The 12,268-nt window shown below is 44.6% G+C and overlaps 1 protein-coding gene across 1 annotated transcript in view; it reads right to left on the bottom strand.

Moving 5' to 3' along the window:
* LOC112237313 (oxysterol-binding protein-related protein 10-like) overlaps positions 1–12,268 on the bottom strand; it is a gene marked incomplete at its 5' end in the record, with an annotated part of 41,139 nt that overhangs the window by 21,979 nt on the left and 6,892 nt on the right. Inside the window, 2 exon segments of the mRNA XM_042313776.1 lie at positions 2,523–2,830; positions 3,021–3,265. Of these exon segments, the coding sequence (XP_042169710.1) occupies positions 2,523–2,830; positions 3,021–3,265 (553 nt within the window).

The following is a 12,268-nucleotide window of genomic DNA, read 5'->3' as shown; positions in this document are numbered from 1 at the left end:
AGGTGCTGTTCACTGTAACCCCTAGTCATAACTACTGTATAGCTGGCTTTCAGTAGGTACTGTAACACCTAGTTATAACTACTGTATAGCTGGCTCTCAGTAGGTGCTGTTCACTGTAACCCCTAGTCATAACTACTGTATTGCTGGCTCTCAGTAGGTACTGTACACTGTAACCCCTAGTCATAACTACTGTATAGCTGGCTCTCAGTAGGTACTGTAACCCCTAGTCATAACTACTGTATAGCTGGCTCTCAGTAGGTGCTGTACACTGTAACCCCTAGTCATAACTACTGTATAGCTGGCTCTCAGTAGGTACTGTAACCCCTAGTCATAACTACTGTATAGCTGGCTCTCAGTAGGTGCTGTACACTGTAACCCCTAGTCATAACTACTGTATAGCTGGCTCTCAGTAGGTACTGTAACCCCTAGTCATAACTACTGTATAGCTGGCTCTCAGTAGGTACTGTAACCCCTAGTCATAACTACTGTATAGCTGGCTTTCAGTAGGTACTGTAACCCCTAGTCATAACTACTGTATTGCTGGCTCTCAGTAGGTACAACACACTACAGTCTTCCCGTCCTTCACTAAGAGAGGTACAACACACTACAGTCTTCCCGTCCTTCACTAAGAGAGGTACAACACACTACAGTCTTCCCATCCTTCACTAAGAGAGGTACAACACACTACAGTCTTCCCATCCTTCACTAAGAGTGGTACAACACACTACAGTCTTCCCGTCCTTCACTAAGAGAGGTACAACACACTACAGTCTCCCCGTCCTTCACTAAGAGAGGTACAACACACTACAGTCTTCCCGTCCTTCACTAAGAGAGGTACAACACACTACAGTCTTCCCGTCCTTCACTAAGAGAGGTACAACACACTACAGTCTTCCCGTCCTTCACTAAGAGAGGTACAACACACTCCAGTCTTCCCGTCCTTCACCTGCTCGACGGGACGCTGCTAGTCTGCCAAATATGCAACTTTCAATCCTAATGCGATTACTTTGGATTAAAACAAGACATTAAAGCCTAAAACTCCTTTAAACTCAGCTAATTAAACCCTGGAATGTGATTAAGGAACTTTAAAAACAGAGAGTTGACACGAGCTTTCAGTCAGTCTTATCAACCGTAGACTGTCTGAACCAGTCATCGATGGTATTACTGTACAGTATATGACGGATCACCAACGGCAACATAAAAAACACTTATTTGGGTCTTACAAGGGTTTCTCTGTCAGGTCACATTGTTAGTTAAAACTCCTGGTTCCAGTCATAACTTAGTTAGCTGTGTCTGTCAACAGGTCCAGAATACTAACACCTACCTAGAACTACAGTAGCTGTGTCTGTCAACAGTTCCAGAATACTAACACCTACCTAGAACTACAGTAGCTGTGTCTGTCAACAGGTCCAGAACACTAACACCTACCTAGAACTACAGTAGCTGTATCTGTCAACATTTCCAGAACACTAACACCTACCTAGAACTACAGTAGCTGTATCTGTCAACATTTCCAGAACACTAACACCTACCTAGAACTACAGTTAGGCGCTGTACACTGTAACCCCTAGTCATAACTACTGTATAGCCGGCTCTCAGTAGGTGCTGTACACTGTAACCCCTAGTCATAACTACTGTATTGCTGGCTCTCAGAAGGTGCTGTTCACTGTAACCCCTAGTCATAACTACTGTATTGCTGGCTCTCAGAAGGTGCTGTTCACTGTAACCCCTAGTCATAACTACTGTATAGCTGGCTTTCAGTAGGTACTGTAACACCTAGTAGGTACTGTACACTGTAACCCCTAGTCATAACTACTGTATAGCTGGCTCTCAGTAGGTACTGTAACCCCTAGTCATAACTACTGTATAGCTGGCTCTCAGTAGGTGCTGTACACTGTAACCCCTAGTCATAACTACTGTATAGCTGGCTCTCAGTAGGTACTGTAACCCCTAGTCATAACTACTGTATAGCTGGCTCTCAGTAGGTGCTGTACACTGTAACCCCTAGTCATAACTACTGTATAGCTGGCTCTCAGTAGGTACTGTAACCCCTAGTCATAACTACTGTATAGCTGGCTCTCAGTAGGTACTGTAACCCCTAGTCATAACTACTGTATAGCTGGCTTTCAGTAGGTACTGTAACCCCTAGTCATAACTACTGTATTGCTGGCTCTCAGTAGGTGCTGTTCACTGTAACCCCTAGTCATAACTACTGTATAGCCGGCTCTCAGTAGGTGCTGTTCACTGTAACCCCTAGTCATAATTACTGTATAGCTGGCTCTTAGTAGGTGCTGTACACTGTAACCCCTAGTCATAACTACTGTATAGCCGGCTCTCAGTAGGTGCTGTACACTGTAACCCCTAGTCATAACTACTGTATAGCTGGCTCTCAGTAGGTGCTGTTCACTGTAACCCCTAGTCATAACTACTGTATAGCCGGCTCTCAGTAGGTGCTGTTCACCCTAGTAACAGTAGTAACAAACTAGTCCTAACTAGATCCAGTACAGTGCAGTAATGCTCACCTTCCCCGACCATAGACACTCCGATGGACATGCCCATGAACTTGCTTCGGGTCCAGACGTGGGTATTGACGCACATGTTCCTCTCTTTACACTCGCAGTAGAACCCAGTGACGGGTGGGTGGTGTGACACCTGCTCCGCCACGAACCTTACCCGGTAACAGTCCTCTGTCTGAGCACCCCCGCCCTCCGTTCCTGTCCGGCAGGAGGCTCTAGAGGAAGAGGCGGGGTTAGGGGAAGAGCCTCTAGAGGAAGAGGCGGGGTTAGGGGAAGAGCCTCTAGAGGAAGAGGCGGGGTTAGGGGAAGAGCCTCTAGAGGAACCGTCGGGTTTAGGGGAAGAGGCAGGGTTAGGGGAAGAGCCTCTAGAGGAAGAGGCGGGGTTAGAGGAGGAGGCGGGGTTAGGGGAGAGCCTCTAGAGGAAGAGGCGGGGTTAGGGGCGGGGTTTGAAGTGGGTGTCGTGTTAGTGTTAGGGGCAGAGCTCATGGTCCTCAGTGGGTGGACTCTCTCTCGGGGACGTCCCAGGAACACCTGAAACTCTCTCCCAGGATGGGGTTGTAGGGTTTCTTGGCCACGGCACCCTTGCGCCCCTCGTGAAAGGCGGTCAGGTAGTATTCCACGAATCGGACGATGCGCTCCTCTGGGGTGGTTCCCGTGGTGATGTTCAGGAACATGTCTGGGTGAGCCATGAAGTTAGCGTACATCTCTAGGAGGGAACGCTTCTCCAGGATAAAGGTAGGGAGTACCACCTGTAGAAAGGAGAAGGAGAGAGAGAGAGGAGAGAGAGGAGAGAGAGGAAGGAGAGGGAGAGAGAGAGGAAGGAGAGGGAGAGAGAGAGAGGAGAGAGAGAGAGAAGGAGAGGGAGAGAGAGAGAGAGAGAGAGAGAGAGGAAGGAGAGGAGAGGAGAGAGAGGAGGAAGGAGAGAGAGAGAGAGAGAAGGAAGGAGAGGAGAGAGAGAGAGGAAGGAGAGGGAGAGAGAGAGAGGAAGGAGAGGGAGAGAGAGAAGAAGGAGGAGAGAGAGAGAGAGAGAGAGGAAGGAAGGAGAAGGAGAGAGAGGACAGCAACACAATTAGACCCAACCAAATAATGACAAAACAAAAGATAATTACTTGACACATTGGAAAGAATTAACAAAAAAAAACAGAGCACACTAGAATGCTATTTGGCCCTAAACAGAGTGTACACAGTGGCAGAATACCTGACCACTGTGACTGACCCAAACTTAAGGAAAGCTTTGACTAAGTACAGACTCAGTGAGCATAACCTTGCTATTGAGAAAGGCCGTTAGGAAAGCTTTGACTAAGTACAGACTCAGTAAGCATAACCTTGCTATTGAGAAAGGCCGCCGTAGACAGACATGGCTCTCAAGAGAAGACAGGCTATGTGCTCAATGCCCACAAAATGAGGTGGAAACTGAGCTGCACTTCCTAACCTCCTGCCCAACGTATAACCATATTAGAGACACATATTTCCCTCAGATTACACAGATCCACAAAGAATTCGAAAACAAATCCAATTTTGATAAACTCCCATATCTACTGGGTGAAATTCCACAGTGTGCCATCACAGCAGCAAGATTTGTGACCTGTTGCCACGAGAAAAGGGCAACCAGTGAAGAACAAACACCATTGTAAATACATATAAATACCCATATTTATGTTTTTTTTCTCCCCCCTTTTGTACTTTAAATATTTGGACATAATATGACATTTGAAATGTCTTCATTCTTTTGGAATTTGTTTAGTATAATGTTTAATGTTATTGTTTATTTCACTTATGTTTGTTAATCATTTATTTCATTTTACATAATTAAGAGAGAAAGAAAAAGACAGAGAGAAAGAAAAAGACAGAGAGAAAGAAAAAGACAGAGAGAAAGAAAAAGACAGAGAGAAAGAAAAAGACAGAGAGAAAGAAAAAAGACAGAGAGAAAGAAAAAGACAGAGAGAAAGAAAAAGACAGAGAGAAAGAAAAAGACAGAGAGAAAGAAAAAGACAGAGAGAAAGAAAAAGACAGAGAGAAAGAAAAAGACAGAGAGAAAGAAAAAGACAGAGAGAAAGAAAAAGACAGAGAGAAAGAAAAGACAGAGAGAGATTATTGCTTATTGGGAAACACAAAGGACAAACACAAAGCAAAATGCAGTGCGATCTGGCCCTAAATCGACAGTACACCGTGGCTAACTATTTGACCATGGTTACTGATTAAAACCTTGGAAAACCTTGACAAAGTACAGGCTCAGTGAGCACAGCCTGGCCATTGAGAAGGGTAGACACAGGAAAACCTGGCTCCCTGTAGAGAAAAGGCTGTGCAACCACTGCACCACAGCAGAACCTGAGACGGAGCTGCATTTCCTGACAACATTTTAAAAAATAAATTAAACCCTTATTCAAGGTTTCAAAGACCTCTCTGATGAGAGTAGGCTACCCGTCCTGTTGGGGGAGGACGCAGAGAGCTGTGGGTTGGCAGCTACTACTGTCTGACAGACCAATCAACCTGCACATGTCCTCTATGCGTATTGTTATTCTTCAATGTCTGGTTATTTTGACCCTTGGTTATTGTTGTTGCTGTTGTCCCGTGACAATATTGATTATGATTAATTATGCTAATATTGTAATTCTCCAAATTAAGCTTTGGCAATATGTACATTGTTACGTCATGCTAATAAAGCTAATTGAATTGAATGAGAGAGAGAGAGAGAGAGAAATAGAGAAATAGAGGTGTGAGAGAGAGAGAGAAATAGAGAAATAGAGGTGTGAGAGAGAGAGAGAAATAGAGGTGAGAGAGAGAGAGAGAGAGAGAGAGAGAAATAGAGGTGAGAGAGAGAGAGAAATAGAGGTGAGAGAAAGAGAGAGAGAGAGAGAAATAGAGGTGTGTGAGAGAGAAAATAGAGAAATAGAGGTGTGAGAGAGAGAGAGAAATAGAGGTGAGAGAGAGAGAGAGAGAGAAATAGAGGTGAGAGAGAGAGAGAGAGAGAAATAGAGGTGAGAGAGAGAGAGAGAGAGAGATAGAGGTGAGAGAGAGAGAGAGAGAGAGAGAGAGAGAGAGAGAAAATAGAGGTGAGAGAGAGAGAGAGAGAAATAGAGAGAGAAATAGAGGTGAGAGAGAGAGAGAGAAATAGAGGTGAGAGAGAAATGGAAAAGAAATGGAATTGAGTCCCTCTCCGTCCATTCCTGTGGAGAATAAAATATATTAATCACAGACTGGTCTGTGGTGATATTTACTTATCAAATAGGCTCAGTCTGATTTGTTTGCAGTACTTAAAAGTAATGAGCTTACAAAAAAAACACACACACATACTGTACACACACACACACATACTGTACACACACACACACATACTGTACACACACACACTGTACACACACATACTGTACACACACAACCATACTGTACACACACACACACTGTACACACACAACCATACTGTACACACACAACCATACTGTACACACACAACCATACTGTACACACACACACTGTACACACACACACACACATACTGTACACACACACACACACACATACTGTACACACACACACATACTGTACACACACACACACTGTACACACACACACTGTACACACACACTGTACACACACACACATACTGTACACACACACACACACACACACACACACTGTACACACACACACTGTACAGACACACTGTACACACACACTGTACACACAGTACACACACACACACACACACACACACACACTCACACACACACACACACACATCCTGCTAGTCGAGGGCTGTCTGGTGTGTATTAATAACCCAGTACATTGTGATGTCTGACTGATGACGTACATGCCGGTCCCCTGTGGATCCACATCAGGCCTATCAGGGATGTACATGCTGGTCCCCTGTGGATCCACATCAGGCCTATCAGGGATGTACATGCTGGTCCCCTGTGGATCCACATCAGGCCTATCAGGGATGTACATGCTGGTCCCCTGTGGATCCACATCAGGCCTATCAGGGATGTACATGCTGGTCCCCTGTGGATCTACATCAGGCCTATCAGGGATGTACATGCTGGTCCCTTGTGGATCTACATCAGGCCTATCAGGGATGTACATGCTGGTCCCATGTGGATCTACATCAGGCCTATCAGGGATGTACATGCTGGTCCCCTGTGGATCCACATCAGGCCTATCAGGGATGTACATGCTGGTCCCCTGTGGATCCACATCAGGCCTCTGTAATGGCCCGTCCCCTTCCACATCAGGCCTATCAGGGATGTACATGCTGGTCCCCTGTGGATCCACATCAGGCCTATCAGGGATGTACATGCTGGTCCCCTGTGGATCCACATCAGGCCTCTGTAATGGCCCGTCCCCTGTGGATCCACATCAGGCCTATCAGGGATGTACATGCTGGTCCCCTGTGGATCCACATCAGGCCTATCAGGGATGTACATGCTGGTCCCCTGTGGATCCACATCAGGCCTCTGTAATGGCCCATCCCCCATCCACATCAGGCCTATCAGGGATATGGCCCAAAATAGAAATCTATTTTCCCATAGTACACTTCTTTTTTTACCAGAGAGCCCTAAAGGGTAGACAATTGGGACACAGCCCAGACCCCACTATCAGAAACATCAGTCTCTGCCAAACATCATTATCCTCATCAACAGCCTCCGTGGTCTGGAACATTACAGACAGTCAGAAAGAGATAAAACACCTGGATCCTCTCTACTGAAAACAGCTGTTATTACACCAGTTAACACAGTAGTTTACACCAGTTAACACAGTAGTTTACACCAGTTACCACAGTAGTTTACACCCAGTTACCACAGTAGTTTACACACCAGTTACCACAGTAGTTTACAGTTACCACAGTAGTTTACACCAGTTACCACAGTAGTTTACACCAGTTACCACAGTAGTTTACACCAGTTACCACAGTAGTTTACACAGTTACCACAGTAGTTTACACCAGTTACCACAGTAGTTTACCAGTTACCACAGTAGTTTACACACCAGTTACCACAGTAGTTTACACACCAGTTACCACAGTAGTTTACACCAGTTACCACAGTAGTTTACACCAGTTACCACAGTAGTTTACCAGTTACCACAGTAGTTTACACCAGTTACCACAGTAGTTTACACCAGTTACCACAGTAGTTTACACCAGTTAACACAGTAGTTTACACCAGTTACCACAGTAGCTTACACCAGTTACCACAGTAGTTTACACCAGTTACCACAGTAGTTTACACCAGTTAACACAGTAGTTTACACCAGTTAACACAGTAGTTTACACCAGTTAACACAGTAGTTTACACCCAGTTACCACAGTAGTTTACACCAGTTAACACAGTAGTTTACACCAGTTACCACAGTAGTTTACACCAGTTAACACAGTAGTTTACACCAGTTAACACAGTAGTTTACACCAGTTAACACAGTAGTTTACACCAGTTAACACAGTAGTTTACACCAGTTACCACAGTAGTTTACACAGTTAACACAGTAGTTACCACACAGTAGTTTACACCAGTTAACACAGTAGTTTACACAGTTAACACAGTAGTTTACACCAGTTAACACAGTAGTTTACATCAGTTTTACACCAGTTAATACAGTAGTTTACACCAGTTAACACAGTAGTTTACACCCAGTTAACACAGTAGTTTACACCAGTTACCACAGTAGTTTACACCAGTTAAAAGTTTACAGTAGTTTACACCAGTTACCGCAGTAGTTTACACCAGTTACCACAGTAGTTTACACACCAGTTACCACAGTAGTTTACATCAGCACAGAGGGAATTACCTACCCAACCTTAGTTGAACGCACTGACTGTAAGTCTCTCTGGATAACATTGTCTGCTTCATGACGCAAATGTAAAAATCTAAACGTCAAATGCGAAGGTGTCCTCACCATTAAGTCAGGATTATATCAGCAATTATACAAATCTATTTCAAAACAGTGTAACATCTGACCCAGTGTCATCTAGGATTTCCATCAAAATATAATACAAGGAGTTACCAAACTAACTGCTTATCAGATTACGTAAAGTAGCATTAGTTAGGCAACAGAACTGTTCTCCATGGTTAGAGTTTATATTCACATAACAGTCCTGATACTGAAACTCACTATCCTACAATCACAGGATCAATCCATGGCCTGCAGCCTGAGAGAGAGGCCCATGTGAGGAGGGAAAGAGACGGAACATCTCTGAATGGGTGGTGGGATGTTTGACTGAGGGAGACTGGCGAAGTGACTGACTGACTGACTGACTGACTGGACTGACTGACTGACTGACTGACTGACTGACTGACTGAGGGAGTGACTGAATGACTGACTGAAGGACTGACTGACTGACTGAAGGAGTGACTGAGGGACTGACTGACTGACTGAGGGAGTGACTGACTGACTGACTGACTGAGGGAGTGACTGACTGAAGGACTGACTGACTGACTGACTGACTGACTGACTGACTGACTGACTGAAAGGAGTGACTGAGGGACTGACTGAAGTACTGACTGACTTACTGACTGACTTACTGACTGACTGACTGACTGAGGGAGTGACTGAATGACTGACTGACTGAAGGACTGACTGACTGACTGAAGGAGTGACTGAGGGACTGACTGAAGTACTGACTGACTTACTGACTGACTTACTGACTGACTGACTGAGGGAGTGACTGAATGACTGACTGAGGGAGTGACTGACTGAAGGACTGACTGACTGACTGACTGACTGACTGACTGAGGGAGTGACTGAATGACTGACTGACTGACTGACTGACTGAGGGAGTGACTGAATGACTGACTGACGGAAGGACTGGCGAAGTGACTGACTGACTGACTGACTGAAGGGCTGACTGACTGACTGACTGACTGAAGGGCTGAGGGAGTGTCTGAATGACTGACTGACTGAGGGACTGACTGACTGAGGGAGTGACTGACTGACTGAGGGAGTGACTGACTGAAGGACTGACTGACTGATGGAAGGAGTGACTGAGGGACTGACTGAAGTACTGACTGACTTACTGACTGACTGACTGAGGAGTGACTGAATGACTGACTGACTGAAGGACTGACGGTGTGACTGACTGACTGACTGAAGGACTAACTGACTGACTGAGGGAGTGACTGACTGACTGAATGACTGACTGACTAACTGACTGACTGACTGACTGAAGGACTGGGACGGTGACTGACTGACTGACTGACTGACTGACTGGGAGTGACTGAATGACTGACGAAGTGACTGACTGACTGACTGACTGAAGGGCTGACTGACTGAAGGGCTGAGGGAGTGACTGAATGACTGACTGACTGAGGGGCTGACTGACTGACTGAGGGAGTGACTGACTGACTGAGGAACTGACTGAGGGAGTAACTCACTGACTGAGGAACTGACTGACTGACTGACTGAGGGACTGAGGGACTGACTGACTGAGGGAGTGAGTGACTGACTGACTGACGAACTGACTGCCAGAGCTTGAGTGTATGGGTGAATAAACTAGTCAGGGTGCTGTGTGTCAGTCTGTTGGCTAACAGAGGTCTAGGTGATGAAGCTATAATCACTAAGGGGTCTAAGTGATGAAGCTATAATCACTAGGGGGTCTAGGTGATGATAGAGGTCTAGGTGATGAAGCTATAATCACTAAGGGGTCTAGGTGATGATAGAGGTCTAGGTGATGAAGCTATAATCACTAAGGGGTCTAGGTGATGAAGCTATAATCACTAAAGGGTCTAGGTGATGAAGCTATAATCACTAAAGGGGTCTAGGTGATGATAGAGGTCTAGGTGATGAAGCTATAATCACTAAGGGGTCTAGGTGATGAAGCTATAATCACTAAGGGTCTAGGTGATGAAGCTAGAGGTCTAGGTGATGAAGCTATAATCACTAAAGGGTCTAGGTGATGAAGCTATAATCACTAAAGGGTCTAGGTGATGAAGCTATAATCACTAAAGGGTCTAGGTGATGAAGCTATAATCACTAAGGGGTCTAGGTGATGAAGCTATAATCACTAAAGGGGTCTAGGTGATGAAGCTATAATCACTAAGGGGTCTAGGTGATGAAGCTATAATCACTAAGGGGTCTAGGTGATGAAGCTATAATCACTAAGGGGTCTAGGTGATGATAGAGGTCTAGGTGATGAAGCTATAATCACTAAAGGGTCTAATGAAGGGGTCTAGGTGATGAAGCTATAATCACTAAGGGGTCTAGGTGATGAAGCTATAATCACTAAGGGGTCTAGGTGATGAAGCTATAATCACTAAGGGGTCTAGGTGATGATAGAGGTCTAGGTGATGAAGCTATAATCACTAAAGGGTCTAGGTGATGAAGCTATAATCACTAAAGGGTCTAGGTGATGATATAATCACTAAGGGGTCTAGGTGATGAAGCTATAATCACTAAGGGGTCTAGGTGATGATAGAGGTCTAGGTGATGAAGCTATAATCACTAAAGGGTCTAGGTGATGAAGCTATAATCACTAAATCACTAAAGGGTCTAGGTGATGAAGCTATAATCACTAAAGGGTCTAGGTGATGAAGCTATAATCACTAAGGGGTCTAGGTGATGAAGCTATAATCACTAAGGGGTCTAGGTGATGATAGAGGTCTAGGTGATGAAGCTATAATCACTAAAGGGTCTAGGTGATGAAGCTATAATCACTAAGAGGTCTAGGTGATGAAGCTATAATCACTAAAGGGTCTAGGTGATGAAGCTATAATCACTAAAGGGTCTAGGTGATGAAGCTATAATAACTAAGAGGTCTAGGTGATGATAGAGGTCTAGGTGATGAAGCTATAATCACTAAAGGGTCTAGGTGATGAAGCTATAATCACTAAGGGGTCTAGGTGATGATAGAGGTCTAGGTGATGATAGAGGTCTAGGTGATGATAGAGGTCTAGGTGATGAAGCTATAATAACTAAGAGGTCTAGGTGATGATAGAGGTCTAGGTGATGAAGCTATAATCACTAAAGGGTCTAGGTGATGAAGCTATAATCACTAAGGGGTCTAGGTGATGAAGCTATAATCACTAAAGGGTCTAGGTGATGAAGCTATAATCACTAAAGGGTCTAGGTGATGAAGCTATAATCACTAAAGGGGTCAAGGTGATGAAGCTATAATCACTAAGGGGTCTAGGTGATGATAGAATCACTAAGAGGTCTAGGTGATGAAGCTATAATCACTAAGGGGTCTAGGTGATGAAGCTATAATCACTAAAGGGTCTAGGTGATGAAGCTATAATCACTAAAGGGTCTAGGTGATGAAGCTATAATCACTAAAGGGGTCAAGGTGATGATACAGGTCTAGGTGATGAAGCTATAATCACTAAAGGGGTCTAGGTGATGAAAGAGGTCTAGGTGATGAAGCTATAATCACTAAGAGGTCTAGGTGATGAAAGAGGTCTAGGTGATGATAGAGGTCTAGGTGATGATAGAGGTCTAGGTGATGATACAGGTCTAGGTGATGAAGCTATAATCACTAAAGGTCTAGGTGATGAAGCTATAATCACTAAGAGGTCTAGGTGATGAAGCTATAATCACTAAAGGGTCTAGGTGATGAAGCTATAATCACTAAAAGGTCTAGGTGATGAAGCTATAATCACTAAGAGGTCTAGGTGATGAAGCTATAATCACTAAAGGGTCTAGGTGATGAAGCTATAATCACTAAAGGGTCTAGGTGATGAAGCTATAATCACTAAAGGGTCTAGGTGATGAAGCTATAATCACTAAGAGGTCTAGGTGATGATAGAGGTCTAGGTGATGAAGCT

Source organism: Oncorhynchus tshawytscha, unplaced genomic scaffold, assembly GCF_018296145.1.
Source record: "Oncorhynchus tshawytscha isolate Ot180627B unplaced genomic scaffold, Otsh_v2.0 Un_contig_15264_pilon_pilon, whole genome shotgun sequence".
NCBI classification, from domain to species: domain Eukaryota; kingdom Metazoa; phylum Chordata; class Actinopteri; order Salmoniformes; family Salmonidae; genus Oncorhynchus; species Oncorhynchus tshawytscha.
The sequence above is the reverse complement of the archived record's forward strand: the minus strand, read 5'-3'. Positions and strand labels throughout refer to the sequence as shown.